Source organism: Piliocolobus tephrosceles, chromosome 8, assembly GCF_002776525.5.
Source record: "Piliocolobus tephrosceles isolate RC106 chromosome 8, ASM277652v3, whole genome shotgun sequence".
Classification (NCBI taxonomy): Eukaryota; Metazoa; Chordata; class Mammalia; order Primates; family Cercopithecidae; genus Piliocolobus; species Piliocolobus tephrosceles.
Window position 1 is genome coordinate 21,171,188 of NC_045441.1, and position 20,590 is coordinate 21,191,777.

Genomic DNA, 20,590 nt, shown 5'->3' on the forward strand with positions numbered 1-20,590 from the left:
ACCTAAACACCTGAACAATATATATATAATTGTTCATTGTACTGAAGGGATGTCACTAAAAGAGAAATGACCAGTTGGTTCCCTCTCACTTAACAGACCTGACAGGGAGAGGCTGCCTGGAGTTTCAGGAGGATTCTAAGGCCCCGTGGAAAACACTGTGGTCAACTAGCAATGGCTGTCCTGGATGAAAAGGGTGCAGCTGAGGTGTGCATTGCATATTTGCTGTCTTTATCTGAAAGAGACGTACCATGGGTGATTCTGTCCATAACACCCCTAGGTGATTCATATTGACCCAAACCATAGGTAGCACTAAACACCCTCCCTCTCTTCAGCTTAGGGTGCCTTATTGAAAAAGACCCAGGAAACCAAGCATGCAGCCATGACCACCTCTCTTCTGCTGTTCCTTTTTCCAGCTCCCTACCTTACCTCAAATGAAACCAACGCACTTACTGACAGGTCCCTGGGCTGGAAGTTTTCTGACTGCTCTTTCAAGAACTGCTCACTCACTGCCCTTCTGGAAAGGGGAAAGAGGAGAGGCAGTTCTCTGAGGCCTTCTGGACTTTTGAGGCATCTTAGTGTAGGGTCTACAGATTTACTGAGAGGATGTGTGGAAAAAGACACTGGCACTGGAGTCCAGAGGCCAGATCTCTAGTTAGCTGGGGACCTCTGCCAAGTCACCACCTTGCTGAGCCTCAGTGTCCTCTCTAAAGCGAGAACCACGATACCTGCTCTATCTCAAAGAGTAACTATGGAGATGACATGAGAGATTGAAGGCAGCCATGATCTGCAAACTCTGGAGCCCTACATAACTATATGTGATGTGATGTAACGTAACGTAACAATGTAACGTAACGTAACGTAATGTAATCTAGTTATATTATCTCTAAGGAGCTAGGGAATCCGGGAGTGGCAAGGACAGTAGGAACACGTAAGCCTATGGCCTATCCCAGGGAACATGTGTCATTAGAGAGGATTAAAATTGGCCCTGAGTTCTGGGTTAAATGAATGTTGCCAGGTGGAGGTCATTAGTGGGAGGGTGTTGAGTGAAAATCCTATATACACTGCACACTGATTGCAGGAGGTTGCGGTTTTCCTGCCCAGGCCACCACCGTGGGACCACATGGTTCTTCTGTCCACCCTGCCACCACTGGACTGCATGGAAGGCAGATCTCCTGCCCAGCCCCTGCCGCTGGACTCTCTCCCCTGTATGTCAGTACAGTAAAACCCCATGTCTCGTTTGCTGGCTCTGGGTCTCTTCTTTGGCCTCTTGAACCTGGTGCCTTCCCTACTGAGGTTAAAGGGGGTTTGGGCCAGGCACAGTGGCTCACATCTGTAATCCCAGCACTTTGGGAGGCCGAGGCGGGCGGATCACTTGAGGACAGGAGTTCGAGACCAGCCTAGCCAACATGGTGAAACCCCATCTCTACTAAACATATGAAAATTAGCTGGGTGTGGTGGCGTGTGCCTGTAGTCCCAGCTCCTCGGGAGGCAGAGATGAGAGAATCGCTTGAACCAGGAAGACAGAGGTTGCAGTGAGCCAAGATTGTGCCACTGCACTCTAGCCTGGGTGACAGAGCAAGACTCCGTCTAAAAAATAAAATAAAATAAAACAAAATAAAATAGAATAGAATAAAGTAAAATAAAATAAAAAGGGAGTTTGGCGCAGCAAATGCACTGTCGTAAGCAGAATTACACACATTAATTCCTTTGCTCCTCATAATAACCTTGTGTCGGACACTTTTATTGTCCCCCTTTTACAGATAAGACCTGGACAGGCTGAGTAACTTGCCCAGAGTCACCTAGTAAGTGGCAGAGCCAGGATTCAATTCAAACCTGGGTGATCTGATAGCAGCCTTCACACCCCTATCTACCAGGCCACCCAGGAGACTTCCATTCAGCTGTTAATGCTATTCCTATTAGCTGGAGGTTTCAATGTTTTCCACTGGGGAATAAATTTTTTTTAAAAAGCAATATGAAATGCTAATGTCCACATTTATGAGGAGGGACAATTTGGAAGCATGGATAGAAAGCACCAGAAATAGACTGCCTGGAATTCTAAGGGACATATCATACAGATATGTAGTAATCTAGCATCCTCACCTCTATGCTCAATCCCACCTATGGTTGGCAAGTCTAAATTTAACTTCTGGATTCCAATTTTCAACAGTCAAGAAGAAGAGACAGGCATACACACAGACTGGGAAGAATTCTGGAGCCCTGGCTTTTACTGCAACCACACATTCTCATACCGAAAAGGTGGGCCAAAAAATGAAAGTGACTGGTATATTTAAATTATTCCTGACAGTTATAATCATTTATTCCTATTTCAGTGAATTTTTTTTCAGTTGACTGGGAAAAATAGTTTATGCTCACTCTGGACAAGAGAGTTGGCATTTCCAGGGTCTTGCTGTCCACAAAGCTTCCTTTGAGCTATCGGTGATCACATAAGCACTGCTGGGACCCATGCATCCAAACAGGTTGCACCCGAAAGGCAGAGCAGCCAACTCTGGAGAATTCAGCTCCTCAGACCCAAGAGAGTATCTGTTATCTGTAGGGCCAACTCCAGGTCTTTTGGATAATAGTGTAAACTACGCGAGGTCATACTGAGCTGGCATTTAGCAGCTGCTGTCTCTGGAGGGGGCACTCAGCACAGTGGGCTAGAGGGTCTTCATAAAAGAAGGGGAGGTGGTGTCTATGCCCTGGAGAGCACTGCCCATCAACCATGGCTTTGGTGCATCGAGGACATGCCCTGTGGCTTCAGAGATCCTTGTATGCACCTTCCAGGGACTCCCCTTAAGCAGTCTCTCTTCTTCACCATGTGTAGGTGTGAATAATGTGCTCAGCAATCTACCTCAAATGCAGATGCTGATTCAACAGGTCTCAAGTGGGACCCGATTCTGCATCTCTAACACACTCCCAGGTGATGCGAATACTGTTAGTCCAAGAGCCAAGGGTGGTAGAACGCTAAAGTATTTGGGAAATGTGGCACCATTTATCTTCATGATCATGATGCTGGCGGGATGCAGAAACCCCTAGTGGGGTCCTGGTCAGTCAGTCAGTCTTCCTGACCCTAAGGAAAAAAGGGTGGCAAGATGGATGTAGCACAATGCGCAGGAGGAGGCACTCTCTTACCTTTTGAGGCCATCATACTTTCTCAAAAAGAGAATGGTTTGAATGTTCATAACGTGAGTGATTAAAAAAAAAAGGAAAAAAGAAAAAAAAAAGAGAAACTGTCAACATTCAATGTTTATTATGAAACCCACATGTGTGCATCATCTTTTCGCATCAGACTTTCCCTGACCCACCCAGGCAGCTTCTCACAGGTAGATTCTTTCTCTTTTCCAGGCTCTTGACCAGACTCCACAAGTAGAGGCAAGAATTGGACTTTTTCTGGGACACAGGATTTTCCTGTGGGATCTAACCCGCAGCTCTCCAGCCACTCATGGCAAACTGAAAATATCAATCTTGCTCATGCCAGTGAACTAGAATTAGGGGGATTTTTCTGGCAGAAATGTCTCTCCTTCTTGAGAGAAGAAACGCAGAGTCACACAGCAACCCCAGGGAGAGGACTTGGGCCAACTGAGTGAGAATCTACAAGGACCACAGGATCCAACTCCAGGGTGGGCCGTGGAAGCAGCAACAACCAAACAGCACACAAAACTGCAAGGGCAATAGGGGACTCAGGACCCTAACGTCCACAGTGTTGTTAAGGAGAAAAATACACTCGAGGAAGTAACAGTTCCTTGTTAAGCCCATAACACTTTGAGAGAATTCGAAAGGGCAAAGATAAAGTGTAGTTTTGCTGCTAAATTGGAAATAGTAGGCTATTTCTTCCCTTGTAAACTGTTTTCTACCCAGCAGTAAGTCTGTCAGTTGACACTAAATATAAAACATGAAAAGATGGTGGAGAAAACTGAACGGCATGATCACCATTATTTAGGTCCATAACCATTGTTTCATTCTCTAGCTCAATCATGTATGACCAGCAACTGTCAACGGAGGGTCACTTAAGAAAAACGCAAGGCTCTGACGATTATCCAACGCACACTTACCAAAGTGATAGATGGGGGTTTCTGAAACCACTACAAGTAGCAGTACCTGCTCGTGGGTGCCAACAACAGCCTGCCTGGCATTGTTATTTGCATACATGTGCCATTTGGATATGACATGCCAGTAGCAAGAAAAATAGGTAAAAATCATACCTCTCTGAGTAATCAACAGTAGCAAGTCACTGGAGTGGAGTAGAGTGTGGGTCACTCGAGGGAAGATGGCCAGCAGAATCCACACTCAATTACCCATCCAATAAACATTTCCTAATACCTGTTAGAAGCCAGAAACTCAGACTAAATTTAGCAGAGTGTCTGGATTTTGACAATCCTTTGGGTTCTCAGTCTGATTTCAAAGTTCCCCATGAATCCACAAGACAGCTAAATCAGTTTGCCCCCATTTTAAAGCTGGGGGCACTGAGGCCAAGTGTACCTGTTAGAGGCCAAATGGCATGGGAGCAAGACAGGGCAGAGCAGGTCTACCTTCCACCACATGGAGCCATTTCTAAGGAAATGGAGCTGAGGTAGCCAAGATGGACCTTTCCTGGACTTCCTCCTGGGCCAGCCCTGCCCCTGCTCTAAGCACATCTAGGTCCTGCTATTCTTCAGCCCCACCTCCTCAAGAAGCCACTGCCGGACTTTGTTCCTCAATAAGCCTGCTCACGCTGATACTCCTAGTACTGCGAATACACTGGAAGCCACAGAGTTACATTAAAAAATATATTTTCTGATAATGCGATCACAGAAAACTTAGAAAATGTGGAAAAGAAGAAAATAAAAATCATCCGTAACCCTGAGTGCTTTGGCCACGTGCCCCTCTGGGAGAACAGGAGCATCCATTGGTCCTCCTTGGAGTCCTAGCCTCTAACTAACACAGTGAGTCGTGTGGATCAGGTGCTCAGTGAAGGTTTATAATTTTACCAAAACCAATGTTGATAAGCTTTTGACTTGCCCTTCTAATGCCTTTTCATGTTGAAATCACTTAGCAAACTGTTTTCTCTCTTCACCAATAATCTAAGGTTCCCCCAAACAGTAACCTGCTCACTTCTCCACAGTATTTTGTCTAGTATCCTCATCCCATCCACATCATACTAACACTGACCTAGTGCCTACCGTGGGTAACACACTGTACTGAGTATCCAACAAAAACTCCATTAATCTTCACTGCAACCCTAAGGGAACTATCATCATTAATTTTCTAATTTTACAAATGAACTGAAAAACAGAGAGGTTAAGTAACTTGTCTAAAGTCACACAGCCAGCAAGTGGTAGAACTGAGACTTAAATCCAGGTAGCCTTGCCAACAGAGCTTGGGTTCTTCATGACTGTTGTATCTGTTCCCTCATAATTGGGTTAAGAGATGCCAAGCAACGCCCTGCAGAACATGCTCACAGAAACAGCTCCCCCAAGAATCAGTAGAGTGCAGTAGGCAGAGCAGGAAACAGGACTTCCTCACTTGCCATGCACGGCATCTAGAGGAGTATCTGGACCCAAATGCATGCTCTGTCTTGTGATGGGGTTCCCCTGTACATTTACGTGGCCGTCTCTTCTACCAGAAAGTCCACTCCTTGAGGGCAAGACCTGGGCCTCCTAGGCCCGGCCCCTCGCCTTCGGAAGCAGTGTTGTGGCAACAGCAGAAGACTGATATTTTTTGTTGAAAACATGATAAAGTAGAGGAAAGATAAAAGGGTAAGATGGCTTAAATGAAAAAAGGAGACCTTTTCTTAAATGTTCAAATCCAACAACAGATTTCTTGGGGAGAGGGGAAACTTTGAGACATTGATTATTTCAGTTAGGGGGAAGGCTAGCAAGTGAGAGGGGGATAATGTGTATAGCTATGAAGTCTCTATTTCTCTCTCGTTTTTTAAAATAGCTCTCACGCTGTCACCCAGGCTGCAGCATGATGGTACAATCATGGGTCACTGCAACCTCCACTTCCTGGGCTCAAGCTATCCTCTCACCTCAGCCTCCCAAGTAGTTAGGACCACAAGAGTGCCACCATACCTGGTGTGGTGTTTTTAGTTTTTGTAGAGACAGGTTCTCACTATGTTGCCCAAGCTGGTCTCAAACTCCTGGACTCAAGAGATCCTGCCACCTCAGCCTCCCAAAGTGTTGGGATCACACACATGTGCCACCGTGCCCGGCCCAAAGTTTGTATGTTGAAAGTGTAGAAAGAGTGCTAAATAAAGTGGCATAGCCTTAGCTTTGTGGGCAGGACTGCTGAGGAAGGCCAGAGGTGATACCCCTCTTTTGGCCTATGGATGCAAGAGTGCCCAAGCTTCAGCAAAGTTAACTGAATTTGTCTGACTGATGTTCCAAAGGACAATAGAAGGCTGTCAACAAATAGGAACTGACCTCTCTGAAGAGCCTGCAGGGGGAAAGGGCTGGCAATGGGGTGGCCAAGGGAAAAGCGGGGTGCAGAGCCCGGGATGGGGCTGCTCTAAGATGAAGGCAAAAACCCTCCTCCTGGGGCTGGCCCAGGATAAACACAAAAGCAACTGCATGGATTGATCAGACTCCCGTGTATTTTCAGGGAAATGATGTGCTGGTTTAACCACTTGATAAGCTGTAGCATTTGGGTAAGTGTTTCTTCAACAGATACTTTCAACTGTGATGACAGCAACAAAACCCTTACCTATGTCTTATTTTTAACAAAGCTCCCTCATATAAAACAGATATATGGTGCCATTGGGAAGCAACGCTCTATTTGGTGGAGGTGGAGAGTATCAAAGTTTCTCCAGGGATCTCTGTGGTCCTTTATTCAGGTTTGTGACGCTCCTTCTCATCTGATCTGGGGCGCATCCTGAGTGGGAGAAACCTGAGGCCTTCAGCACTTCATCTTTACCAGCCCGGGAAGGTGCCTCCCACCAGCCTTGCCCTCGGGCAAAAAGGCCCTGCTAGAAGGTGGCCCAGCCCGTAAACCTCCTCACCAAAGGGCGTTCTGTGCCAGGTCAAGGCCTCCTCACCTGAGGAGCCACATCCCTGCCCACAAGGTAAAGCTCCACTTCAGAAAGGAAACGTGGAAGCCCAGCTACAGCAAATCAAAGCTGTGGGCCCGCATGACACATCTCAGCACCACCTGAAAGAACATCCTCAACCAATCCAACTGCTTCAGCTACACATCCAGATTTCCTTTGGAGCACGTTTGTTTCCTCATTTACATGTGGCTAGCCTGGTTGCCAAAATACAACCGGAGACTTGGTAAAGAAAAACAGCACAATGACTCCCGGCTAGAGCTCCCCTTCCCAGGTGAGCCAGTCCTGCAGAGAGGGGAGGCTGCCTACCACCACAGACAACACCCACAAAGAGCAGCCGGTGGCAGGCCAGTGACTGAGCCCCTGCGAGGAAACCTGCTGCAAAGCGAACCTCATTTGCTAACAGGTATTCTTCTAGTTAACATTTAGAGGAATCCATTTCTTTTTAACTTTGCCTAATGTGATCTCCCTTCTTCGATGTCTAACAGGCATTTACAACACTGACATGTCCAAAACTGACATTACCAACCCCAAACTCCCCACCAACCACCCCTGCAGCCTTCCCCATCTCAGTAGATGACTAGGCCATTCCCTTCACTGTTTGGACAAGAAACTCAGGAGTCCCCCTTCTCTCCCTTTTTCCCATATCCCACTTCTGATCCACCAGCAAGTCCAGCTGGGTCTACCCTCAAGGTATCTCTAGAATCCAGCCCCTCACCCCACCTCTGCCGTGACCGTTCCAGTCCAGGCCACCACGATCTCTCACCCGGATGACAGCCATGGCCTCCTCAGTGGCCTCTCTGTCCCTCCCCTTACACAGCCTATTCTCAACACAGTCATCAGAGAGACTTTCAAGACGTGAAGTCAGGTCACATTCCTCTTCTGCCTAACCCCTTGGGGGGCTCCCCATCACTCCAGAGTAAGAGCCCATGTCCTTCTGTGACTGCAAGACTCCTGGAATTCCTCCAGCTCACCTTTCTCTACTTCCTTCAGCCACACTGGCTGCTCCCGCTCCCTGGACACAGGTGTTGTCCAACCCCAAGCCTTCATACCTGCTGCTTTCTCTACCGAAAATGCTATTCTCCTAGATTTCCTCATGGCCCACTCTGTACTCCAAGTTTTTCCCCAAATGTTACCTTCTCAGCAAAGCCTTCCCCGGTTCCCTACTCAAAAATTCCAGGACCCATGACACTTTTTACCCCGTTCCCTGATTCCTTTCTCTTTGGCACTTAATCACTAGCATCATTTCACGACATTACGTGTGTCCTTGTCTATCCTGTCTCCCCCCACTGGAGCACAGGCTCTGTGAGATCTAAGCTTCCCATGCTTTAGCTCCAGTGCCAGGAACAATGCAGTACACAGTGCCATGTGCCTAGCGGGTACCCAATACATATTTATTGAATGAATGAATGTGGGACAGACTGGTACTTTTAAGTCAAGTATCCATTTTGAATGTGCCAAACTGGCTTAGAAAATTAACAAACAAAAAAGGGATTTCAGTGACTTTTGTCACTCTATTTGATTTCTATCATTTGCTTAAGCAAATCAGAGTGACCAAAGCCACTGAAATCCCACTTCTTATAATGGTGCACAAAGCGACTGGGCCCAACTCTTTCATTGAGAATGACTAAAAAAGCTGAATTAAATATGAAAAATAGCTTCTTAAATATAAAGTATTAACCAGGAGAGGTAAGCCAAATGTAAAAAGCTGCTTTTGTCCTGAGGGCATTTGTTGACCTGGAAGAAGCAGCTAGAAACTTCACTGCTTTCTCATGCTACTCTAACAGCTAGAGGGACCAAAGTCAAAGTCCAGGGTCTTCCAAAGGAGCACACTGTACACCATCCCCACTTGAAGCTGAGCCCCCAGAGGCCCACACCCTCAGAACGAGGAGGAGCCACAGGAGGCCAGACCCGCATCCTGCCTTCTCAACCCCGGGAGCCACCGGAGAACCACAAGCCTTAAACTGTGCTAAGGTGTCTCAGACTAATAGGCCCCCAAGTCCTGACAGAAGCAAACAAAAATCCTCTCTGGAGGAAGGTACTGTCATCTCAGGCCTCGCTTTATTCCTACATGTAAACTTTCAAATACATTAACTAGCACACAGAGATAATCCCACACTCAGAGAAACAACATACCAGGTCTGAGAACTAGCAGAAACAAAAGAAGACCAAACAGACTTACAAAATGAAATATCATCAGACACAGTCTACTATGCAACCAAGTTTACTATGTTCAAAGAAACAGAATAAAAGCTTGGAAAATGCAGCAGAGAAGGAGACAGCATTAAAACAGATTTGAAAAAATAAATAGAAATTCTAGCAAATACCATTGAACATGTGCAGTATTTACAGTGGGCAGGGAATCGAACTTAGGGGAAACACTGAGACACTGGTGATGGGACTTTATCTTCCAATGAAGATAGAAAGAAGTAAGTAATCTTCAAAACAGAAGTCAGTATTCATTTTAAAGGTTTATCAGCTAGAATGAAAACAGACTGCCAGCTAGCCACAGAAATACACATTCCTAAATCCCAAAAGGGGAAAACAAAGCAACAGTAAGCTCATATAAGAGACTTTTTAAAAATAGAATAGGGCCAGTATCCAGTTTCATCCTTTTCCATACCCACAAACGTGGAGGTATTAATATAACTTGTATACAGCTTCCCAGCAATCCCCAAATAAAGGCCCCACTATTATAAAAGAACCTCCATCGGGCTTGCAAGTGCCATGGTTCTAAGTCTCCTGGAGGAGAACAGGAATACTCAGTTGTCTCATAAAGGATCTGTTTGCTTCCCCCCCCCATCAGGGATTCTCAACTCAAGTGATGCTAGAAATAACCATCATCCCTGCAGCAAACAGCTGTGTCACATCCCGTCCCTCTCCTCCCACCCCTCCCTATACTGGCTGCTATCTCTAAGCCACAGGGCAGACAAGAGAAAAACAATTAGTCATCCCAGGTTTTGCCCACCTTCCCCACCACCCCTGTTATTCTAAACACAATCACCATAGAAAACAAGCTATGGTTAGAAGCCAAGCAGGCACCTACAGGTCTGAAAGACTTGAAGACTTTTTCCAGGACTTCTTGGAGCGTCTTCTTGCCGCAGGAGGAGATGTAATCCTGTGCTAGCTGCAAGAAAGGCAGGCAGTCCTCGCTCTCACTCCACACGTGCTGTGTGCCCATGGGCAGTGGAAGGAGAAAACAAAGACACAAAGTCACTACACTCAGTGTGAAGTTCAGAAAAGTCAAGCAGATTTTCTTAATGACATGAATTTGAAGAAGGCCTCCATTCTACGTAAAATTCATACATTCATTCTTGATTTGTTTGTGTTGAAAGGGATGAAAAAAATGTCTAATCTACAGACGCCCCCAAGCTTTTGGTCCATACCTCACCTGCTCTGTTCGTCATCAGATGTGCTCCTACACAGTAAAGAGGGCAGTGGGTGGCCATTCCTCACCAATGATTTCCACTGTTCACCTTGTGCAGGCTAAGGGCGGTTTTCAGACATGGGAAGGAGATACCAGAGCCTTTGCCTTCAAAATCCTTAACTTTGCTTTCAGCTATGGCTGAAAGATTAATTAAGCATAGTTTGTAAGCATTAACTTGGAACAAGACATTCTTTACCCAGATCGGCCTGTGAGTGGGCATGGTGGTAAATTTACTTCCAAATGCAAGTAATTTAAGAGAACCCACCAAGTCACCACTATGTCACTGGAAAACAAAGCCTTTCTGAAAACTTCCCTTCCCTAAAATGCTTTAAGAGGACATCATACCGAAACATCATTTCACAATCTAACACATACTAAGAGGAGATTGGTTTTGGGTTTTTCATTTCTTTTCTTTTCTTTATTTTAAAGACAGGGTTTCGCTCTGTTACCCAGGCTGGAATGCAGTGGCATGATCTTAACTCACTGCAACCTCTGCCTCCCAGACTCAAGTGACCCTCCCACCTTGGCCTCCCAAGTAGGTGGAACTACAGGTGTGCACCAAGTAGGTGGAACTACAGGTGTGCACCACCACACCCGACTGATTTTTTTGTATTTTTGGTAGAGACAGGGTTTCGCCATGTTGCCCAGGCTGGTCTCGATCCACCTGCCTCAGCCTCCCAAAGTGCTGGGATTCCAGGCATGAGCCACCATGCCCAGTCTAGGTTTTATTTTTTCTGAAGACTGGGTAAGGCTTTTTTCCATGTGAGGATATCCATTTTAGCACATCTTTAAGACTAGGCAAGCCTCTCCCACAAACGTTCAAAGATCTGGAACAAGGCCAAGAAACAGGTTTGAGCATTCTTAATGCAGAAGATCCTGCCCTGCATATCTAAATGAGTCAGGGACACGGGGCTACCAGGGTAACACCAGAGCATCTGTCAGGTACCAAGAATCACTCTTTAGTTGGGACGGATCCATGATAGCTAAACACCGGCAAAAAAAAAAAAAAAAAAAAAAAGTATTGAGGTCTGGGAGAAAGACATCTGGCAGATAAGAACAAGATGCAGGGGCTAGATAGGAGGATATGGTCTTATGTGGAGACATGGTCCATGCCAAGCACACACTTGCCCCATATCCCTATCACTCAATAAACACATTTCCTCTCCTTTCTTCTCATTGCAGGGTTTCTGAGAGCTACACTTACAGACTTTAAATACTCCCCAGATCCAAATGAGAATAACTAGGTGCCAATGTACCATCTTTATACCCCAATTATTCGTGTTTCATAGTTGTAAAGGTCCATTTCCAACACACGTTGCTCTCATGCCAGCAGACTTCTCTAGAGACTTCCCCAACCCAATAAAGACAACGTCTGGGCTCTCTATTTAGTGAACAGCTCAAATGCTCTTCCCTACTAATTAGAGGCCCTTAAAGCTGTCAAACCACCACAATGTCATTTATGTAATAGTCTCTTCCATTGTACAAAAGTATAATAGCCCAAAGCACTTGTATATCCATTATGCCACTTGATTCTTAATCAGTGGAGATTCTGCAAGAACAACAAAAGTTCTACTTTAGTAAGTTCGGCTCAGCATCCATTTTCATACTCAAATGTGTAAAAGTTCCAGCTTTTTTCAAATTATTATCCAAATTAAAGAGGGGATTAACATCTAGCACCACATTTCAGAAAACTTGAAGCTGAGTAAGTACCTGGCACAGTGCCTGGCTGGCATGCAGTGAATATTCAGTAAATGGTGGACGTAAGTACCTTCTTTCCCCCTTTGCATCTGTAGGATGATAGGGGAGACAGAGGGGAAGGGGTGGGCTTACCATCTGCCACAAGGCTATGGTCACACAATGAGTAAATCAGACACCCAATGTGACTCACCGAGAGCACTGCCTGAGGCAACTTGGGTTGAGGTTAATTCAGAAGCAGGTGCACCTATGAAAAGCTTGTAAACCTACTTTGTTAAAAAGTAAGTATATCTGGGCTTCAAATTACAAAGTAAACTTAGAAAAGTATATCACTCAAACAATAACAGAATCATAAATTGCAGTGTAGCCACCACTGCTTGGTAATCAGACAGTTTATATAGCTAAGTGTTTCTAAGGCATTTCTAACCTCATGAAGAGATTGTTCATGCCACAATTTCCATTACTCTCCTTTTAGAGCGATTTAGGACTGTATGTTGAAGGAAGACTTAACATCCACAAAAGGGCCTTCTGTCTAAACTGCCTTCATTTGGCTATCTCCACCTGTATTACCAGTTCTGTTAGGTTTTGGGGTTTAAAAAATGTTGTAACTGAATCCTTGTCCACATGATAGAGTGGCATGGGGTTTGGACTCAGACAGATCCAGGCGTATACGGTCACTTAAAAGACATCATTTACTAAATGTTAGTTGTCTCATATCCATTGTATCTCATAACAAGGAAGTGTTCCATTTAAATTCCTTCCTTTCAAAATGAATCAAGGCAGCTGGCAAAGTATCACGGGATACAAGACAAAATGAACTAAAAAAATAAGTCTGTCATTGGAAAAAAAAAAAAAAAAAGACAAAGGAACAGAAATGAGATCCAAGAGTGAGACCAGGACAAACAGCAAGGTATGAGCACCTGGCTACTTGCTACAGATGGGACACAGATTTGCCAACAAAGCTTTCTAAGTAGCCCATGCAAAGAAAGAGGCACTATCAATCTCACGAGGTGCTGTCCACAGATAAAACAGACGTGCTCTTCAGGAAAATTAACAGGCGGGGGATTGGGGGCAGAGCAGTTATTCTCTCAGGAAGATACAGGGGCCCATTCCAAAACCAAGGGGAGCAGAGAGACCATCTAGGGGCAGGGCTGGTGCTCCTGAAAATAGGATCTAGTCCTGTACAAAGACAAATGGACAACTGAAGGCCCGGAGTCCTGTGCCACTGGGCGTGGCCACAGTAACTTCAACTTGGCAAATATTTTAAGCATTTGTAACCAAATACTCATTTTGACCAGGAAAAAAACTACAGCAGGAATCAGAGAACCTCTAGCTCTCAACAATGCTCTGAACAATGCAATGCCCTGGCAAACATGAATCTGGGTAAGGAAAATATTGACTCTCCAACAAGGCAGTAGTCAGAGCGTTGGCAGCCTGCAGGCCTCCCTTGGACAAAAGGAGAAATGCCTGGAAAGGCTTCAGCGACTAGAGGGAAGCAGGGGTTCTCGAGCTTCAGTGTGGATCACAGTGGGTTGGTGGGGGAGGCAGAGTTTAAATTGCAAAGTTAACTGAGGAAAGTGTATCGCTCAAACACAATAACAGAATAGAAATGTATCCACCTTTGCTGAGTAATCAGTTTATTTAGTTAATGAACTATTCAGTGAGCTGAGAATGTGTATTTCCAACAAATTCCCAGGTGATGTTCATGTGGCTGGTTCTGGGACCACACTTTGAGAACCATGGGCACAGCAGAACTTTGGCTAACGGCCAGGCGTGGTGGCTCAAGCCTGTAATCTCAGCACTGTGGGAGGCCGAGGCGGGCGGATCACGAGGTCAGGAGATCGAGACCATCCTGGCTAACACGGTGAACTACTAACACGGTCTCTACTAAAAATACAAAACATTAGCCGGGCGTGGTGGCGGGCACCTGCAGTCCCAGCTACTCGGGAGGCTGAGGCAGAAGAATGGCGTGAACCCAGGAGGCGGAGCTTGCAGTGAGCCCAGATCGCGCCACTGCACTCCAGCCTGGGTGACAGAGCGAGACTCCGTCTCAAAAAAAAAAGAATTTTGGCTAACTACACATTTGAAGGGGGTTGGGGGTGGTGTGACATTTAAATATCTTTCCGGGAGAACTTCAGCAATTGCCATTACTGACTATAGCCAACTCCAAACCTCAGGTTGGCCTGAGCTGCAGTGAAGTAGCTGTCATCGAACCTGGCCTGAGTGGTCTACTCTTTCCCACAGAAAATCCGATAAGAACTTTGACTTGACTACAGGCCATCTGTGACCCTTCTTCCTGTGAAGTCAGGCCGGAGTTTACCATAAAAGATCGCCCAGCCTAAGACAACATTAACTATGTCACCTGCAAATAGGAAAATGAGCACCTTCCTGTTTTGTACAATGTAGATCAGAATATCCAGTTTATCAAAACGTGGTCTCCAGTCATTAAGGTAATTCAATCCTACAGACATTTTTGGGGGAGCACAAAGTGTGCGCCCCTACTATTCTAAGTCCTGGTGGGTAAGAAGCTGGACTTCCTGGTGCTTAAGCAGGGTGGGGGTGGCAGGGGAGGTAAGAACACACTCCTGTGTCTCCTCCCTCTGGGGCCCTTGCTCTGGGACTCACTCTTACCATAGTACTGAAGTGAGGGTTTTCTGCCACTCAGTACCAAGGGAGTCCATTTTTGAACTGGTGTGTCTGAATCCAAAATGGATCCCTGGCCAGGCGGCTCACACCTGTAATTCCAACATTGTGGGAGGCCAAAATGGAAGGGCTGCTTGAGGCCAGGAGTTCAAGACCACCTGGTCAACAGAGCAAGATTCCAGTCTCCACAAAAAATAAGAAAAACAGCTGGGTATGGTGGCGCACACCTGTAGTCCTGGCTACTTGCCAGGATGAAGCAGCAGGATGCTTCAGCCCAGGAGTTTGAGGTTACGGTGAGCTCTGATCACACCACTGTACCCCAACGTGGGCAAGAGTGAGACCCCGTTTCTAAAGTCAAATAACAAAACAAAACCCTGATTCTTGTCCTGGGAACAGATGGCAGAAAAAGATAAAAGCCACAATTCACCACATGCCTCCCAACATATTTCTTTTTTTGTTGTTGTTTTTGTTTGTTTGTTGTGAGACAGAGTCTTGCTCTGTCACCCAGGCTAGAACGCAGTGGTGCAATCTCGGCCCACTGCAACCTCTGCCTCCCGGGATCAAGTGATTCTCCTGCCTCAGCCTCCCAAGTAGCTGGGATTACAGGCGCCCACCACCACGTCCAGCTAATTTGTGTATTTTCAGTAGAGACAGGGTTTCACCAGGTTGGCCAGGCTGGTCTTGAATTCCTGACCTCAGGTGATCCGCCCACCTCGGCCTCCCAAAGTGCTGGGATTACAGGTGTGAGCCACCGCGCCCAGCCCCACCTCAAAACATATGTCTGCACATGGTGGGAAGAGCACAGCTGGCCATACCTAGGACTAACCCAATCTGTGTGTCAGCACTGACCCATTTTACCAGTGAGGAAACTGAGGCTCAAAGAGGTTAAGTAACTTGCCTGTGGTCACACAGGGAACAAGGGCAGAGCCAGAATGTCAACGGAGGAGTGTACACCCTTTCAACTACACTCTGTGCACAATGTTTAACCTGAGCCTCAGTGCGTTCATTTGTAAGTCATGGAAAATAAGGGGGAATCTAAAGATTTCAGGAGATAACCTGTAGACCGACTCTCATTTAGCAGGGGCCCAATAAGCGCTTATTCCCATCTACTTCAGCTCATATTAACATAACTACTCTCCTCATGACTACCACTCAAAGAATACACAAAGGACCTATCGTTTTCCCAGAAATAACCTCTCTGTATGAACATGCACGACCACTGTGGAATGCCTTCTGTCTACTGAGCACGTCACACGCACAGCTCTTCATTTCATCCTCACACTAATCATGTAATACAGGCATGACTGTCCCTATCTGACAGAGGAGGAAACAGGGTAGAGTTTAAATCAGACAAGAAAGTACTTTCTCTCCACTATACCACCACAGAAGCGTGACTCAATCTCATTTAAATAAGTTCTATTTTCTTTCTCCAAAATAAGAAGGCTGTTATTTGATCACATAGTTAATAATAAAGATGTGTTCAGACCACAAATGGGGATATATATACATACACACACACACACCTCTATAAACACATGTAAAATTAAATCACAGTTCTTCTATAAATAAAGCCCCTTTCTTTAATAATATCACGATTACTACCTTTGTCTTTGTGCTGAGGAGGGATTAAACTATACAAAATGTTAGAGTCCAACATGTCTCTGACTGGGCTGACAGGAAAGGCTGGGCAATCTGGGAAAGGAATCCCTCCCTCTCCCCCGCAGTCATCAGCATCCAGGCCCCCAGAGGGGCAGGGCAGTGCTCTTCGTTCTGAGACCTCATTTCTTGTGGCCTAAGACAAGGAAGGAACGCAGCTGGTGCTCCGTGCCTAGGAGTGCCCCTCTGTTTATCTGGCATCCAAGTGGCTGCTGACACCCCATTCCAAGCCTACCAAGCCCCCAAGGACCTTTCAAGTTGGCAGAAAGGACTCCATGGACCCCACTGACCAGGGCCAGGAGCCCTCCCTTGTCAAACCTGTAGAGCCAGGCAGGTGGCCATGCCCTTGAATTCCCTCCACACACAGGGTACTAGCAGCTTTGTTTCACCGCAGGCCCTGATGATGGGGCCCACAGAGAGGGGTCCCCGGCAGACGGGCAAGGGTCGGCATGGATGGGATGGGCTGTGGAGCAAGATAGAGAAAGTGTGTGCAAGGGACCCAGAATGGAGGAAAAATAAAAAGGCGTCCTTGATCTCGGGCCCCTGGAACTACTGGCCTGACCCCACCTGTGGGCCATTCTGCATGGTGGAGAGGACAGGCCTCTGGGCTCAAGTCCTTGCTCCGTCACTTCTTAGTGGTACAGTCCTGGATGAGTCCCTTAAACTCCCTGAGCCTCAGTTTCTTTGCCTATAAAGTGGGAATAATAATATCTACCTCAATGAATTTTTGTGAGGCCCAATAAGAAGCGACCCTTGAATCCAGTCTAGATTGGGGTCCCCTGTTGTTACTCCTGTGATGCCATGCATTCAATACAGGGCTGTAGTTCAAGGTGCTCTACCACTTATTAACTGTGGAAAAGTTAGTAAAGTTTGCCATGTCTCAGTTTCTTCCTCTGTAAAACAGAGATAATTATAGAGATGGCCTTGTGAGAGTACTAAAGTTAAATGAGTTGGCATATGTAAAGTGCCGAGAGCAGCGTCTGCTACATAGAAAACTGAACATAAGTGATGGTTATTATTATTATTCTTTGAAACTGAATTCTTGACATTTGACATGTTTTTTACACTAGACTATAATTTACTCATCCTTACAGGTATGTACTGAGCACCCATCATGTTTGGATGCTGTTCCTAATGCCAGAACACAGTGATAACACAGACAAGGCCTCTGCTCTCATGAAGCTTAGAGTCCAGTTGGGGAGGCAGAAAACCAAAAAGAGAATGCCACGTCTAACGAGTGCTATGGGAAGAATAAAAGAGGGTGAGGTGAAAGAACATGTCGTCAGAAAGGTTTCTCTTGGGCCTCAGGAGCATCGAGGAGCCAGCCGTGTAAAGATCTGGGGCAAGAGGGTTCTAGGCAGACAGAACGCAAGAGCCAAGGCCTTGAGGCAGGAATGCACTTGGCACGTCTGAGGACTAGAAGGCTCTGTGTGGCAGGAAGGTAGATCATGTGGGGGCTTGAGGCCAAGGCAAGGGCTTAGGTTTTATTATAAAAGATGGGAAGTCAGTTCAGCTGAGGTGGGGAATAGTGGTGACACGATCTGGCTTATATTTTAAATAGATCCAAAATGACTGCTGGGTAGAGAGTGGCTTAGAGTCAGTCTCCCCAAGCAGTCATTTTGGATCTATTTAGTATCCCCACTTCAGTACTACAGTAAGAGTGAGGTGGAGGTTACAAGCAAGGAGACAAGTTAGGAGATACGATGAAAAATGACAGTGGCTTAGACTATCTAAGCTGCCCCTACTTTAGACACTGTTCTCAAACAACTCTGCTCAGGAGGTACTAATATTATCATCCCAATTTTACAGATGTAGAAAGTATGGCATAGAAGCCAGGCACAGTGGCTCACGCCTATCATCCCAGCACTTTGGGAGGCCAAGTTGGGAGGATCACTTGAGCCCAGAGGTTCGATACCAGCCTAGGCAACATAACAAACCCTGTCTCTACTAAAAATAGAAAAATTAGTTGGGTGTGAGGTGCATGCCTTTAATCCCAGCTACTGGGGAGGCTGAGGCACAAGAATCACTTGAACTCGGGAGGTGGAGGTTGCAGTGAGCTGAGATTGTGCCACTACACTCCAGCCTGGGCGACAGAGCAAGACTGTCTCAAAAAAAGAAAAACAAACAAAAAGAAAAAGTATGGCATAGAGGGGTTAAATAACTTCCCCAAGGCACACAAATGTGGGGAGCTGAGGTGCAAACCCACACAGTCTGATCTACAGCCTGTGTGCTTAACCACCACACCACACTGCTTCCTAGACAAGTAAAAATTGCCCCAGGAACATGAAGGCAGAGACCCTATTTGTATTCTAGATAGCACTGGCCTGGCACAAAGTAAACCCCTCAATAAATGTTTGCTGAATGAATGAATGAATGATGTGGAAATACTTTTGTAAATCAAGAAATGCTCACGTAGATATTCTTATTGCTAAGTCCTTCAACTAACAGAAATTCCACTCATCTCACATTTTTGTCTAATGCTTCATACATTTTCCTGGGAAAAAGAAAATAACTGAGGCAGGATACTTATTAGAGGCACCAGTAGCTTGACAAACCTAGCCTGGGACAGATTCAAGAGGTCTGGCTAAGAAAACTCCTGAGGTTGGCATCTTGTCCATTAGAGCCTCCAGAACTTGGAGAAAGTTCCATTCCACCCAAGGAATCATCTGCCCACCCCCAGCCTCTGTCTTTCTATCTATTCTATTTAAATTGTCAGTTTACATGACACTTTCAAGCATTTTTCTCACGCAGATAGGAAAATACTTAAAATATGGATGGCCTCAAGAGAAAGGCCTGATACAAATAATATAGCACTTCTTACTTCTGAACGATGGTTGGATACACATACTCATGGCAAGAGAACAGCCTTTTGTCTTCCTGGCCCACTTACTGTCTTTGGAGTCATTTCTTTGGGTATGGCCTGGGCAGTCCCAGCAGGAAGGCTGTGTGGGCTTCTCCCCAGTGAAATCCAGAACCATGAGCCATTCTTGCCCTGTTTCACATGGTCAGGAGGGAGAAAGGACGCTGGCAGATGAAGGAAGCCCAGAGCTGGAACGGACCCTAGCCAAATCCTAACATTTTACAGTCAGCTGGATTCTGGTGCCCTTTCCACTGTATCCTGGGGGTTTTCTCACACTTCTGCAATCGAGTGAATCCCTTTTTAATGATCTCCCACTCCTTGCAAAAAGAACACTTATTTACTTACTTTACCTACAGCTAAGATGGGCATACAGGCATTAATATTATTGTTCGGTTGGTTCTTCTGGAGGCATTCTGATTAGCCCCATTTTACAGGTGGGAAAACCAACGATCTTTAAAAAATGAGACAACCTCTAAATTCTGAGAAACCCCAGGTCTCTAACCCCAAATTTGTGGGGCTCTTGCTGTGTGTCAGGGACTATTCAGTGAGTCACCTATATGAACACCTGGGTGCTGGCATTATTATACCTATTTTTTTGGATGTGGAAACTGAGCTCAGGGTGGGTATTTGAGCACAGTCACAGAGCCAGAACTCATATCTGGCTGTCACACAAGGCCAGCCCTCTTCTGGAGTGCCACTTCTGTAATGTCCAGGTGGATCCCTGCCCTCCTCGGGGGGTGCGTGTGCGCGGAGGGAATGCTTTGTTGGCCAGACATACACAAGCCTTCACCTCTCCAGGACCAAGAAAAGCAGTCTTGCAGTCTCCCCAACTCCTTCGTGAACTTCCCATAGGTGGTCAGGGCGCGCGGCTGCAGGACCACGGCCCAGCTTTGTCTCCCCCACCTGAGGAGCCTGCACCAGGCCGCGCCCCACACCGCCCCACCTCCGCCCACAAGGCCGGCGACCACACGGTCACCCGCGCCCACGGCCGCCTCCATCTTACATTTGGGGATCATTATTTATTCCCCATCCTTACAAACACTTCACGAGCACCGTGCTTGCCCTACTCCGCCCCTCCCACCCCGACTCCCCTGCCCTCCGCATCCCCTTCCTCAACTGCCAGAGCTGGGATCCCAGGTGGGCGCAGGATTCAAAGTGGAAGGTTTGGACACCGCAGTTCCAGTTCCCGGTCCCCCTGAGCCGGGGCTGAGGGGATTTCCCCTCATCTGGAAAAGCCGACAGGCTTCAGCAAGGCTGGGGCCACCGCCTCAGCTGGAGAGAACCTGCC

General features: G+C 46.4%; 1 protein-coding gene across 2 annotated transcripts in view; it reads right to left on the reverse strand.

Annotated features, from left to right (window-relative positions):
• MTURN (maturin, neural progenitor differentiation regulator homolog) overlaps window positions 1–20,590 on the reverse strand; it is a 29,380-nt gene that overhangs the window by 7,462 nt on the left and 1,328 nt on the right. Inside the window, exon 2 of one of the 2 annotated variants that reach the window (XM_023188387.1) lies at window positions 10,068–10,190. The exons of the other annotated variant lie outside the window; for it this stretch is intronic. Coding sequence (XP_023044155.1) covers window positions 10,068–10,190 — 123 coding nt within the window. The remainder of the gene's footprint in view (window positions 1–10,067; window positions 10,191–20,590) is intronic. 2 annotated transcript variants of the gene reach the window in all.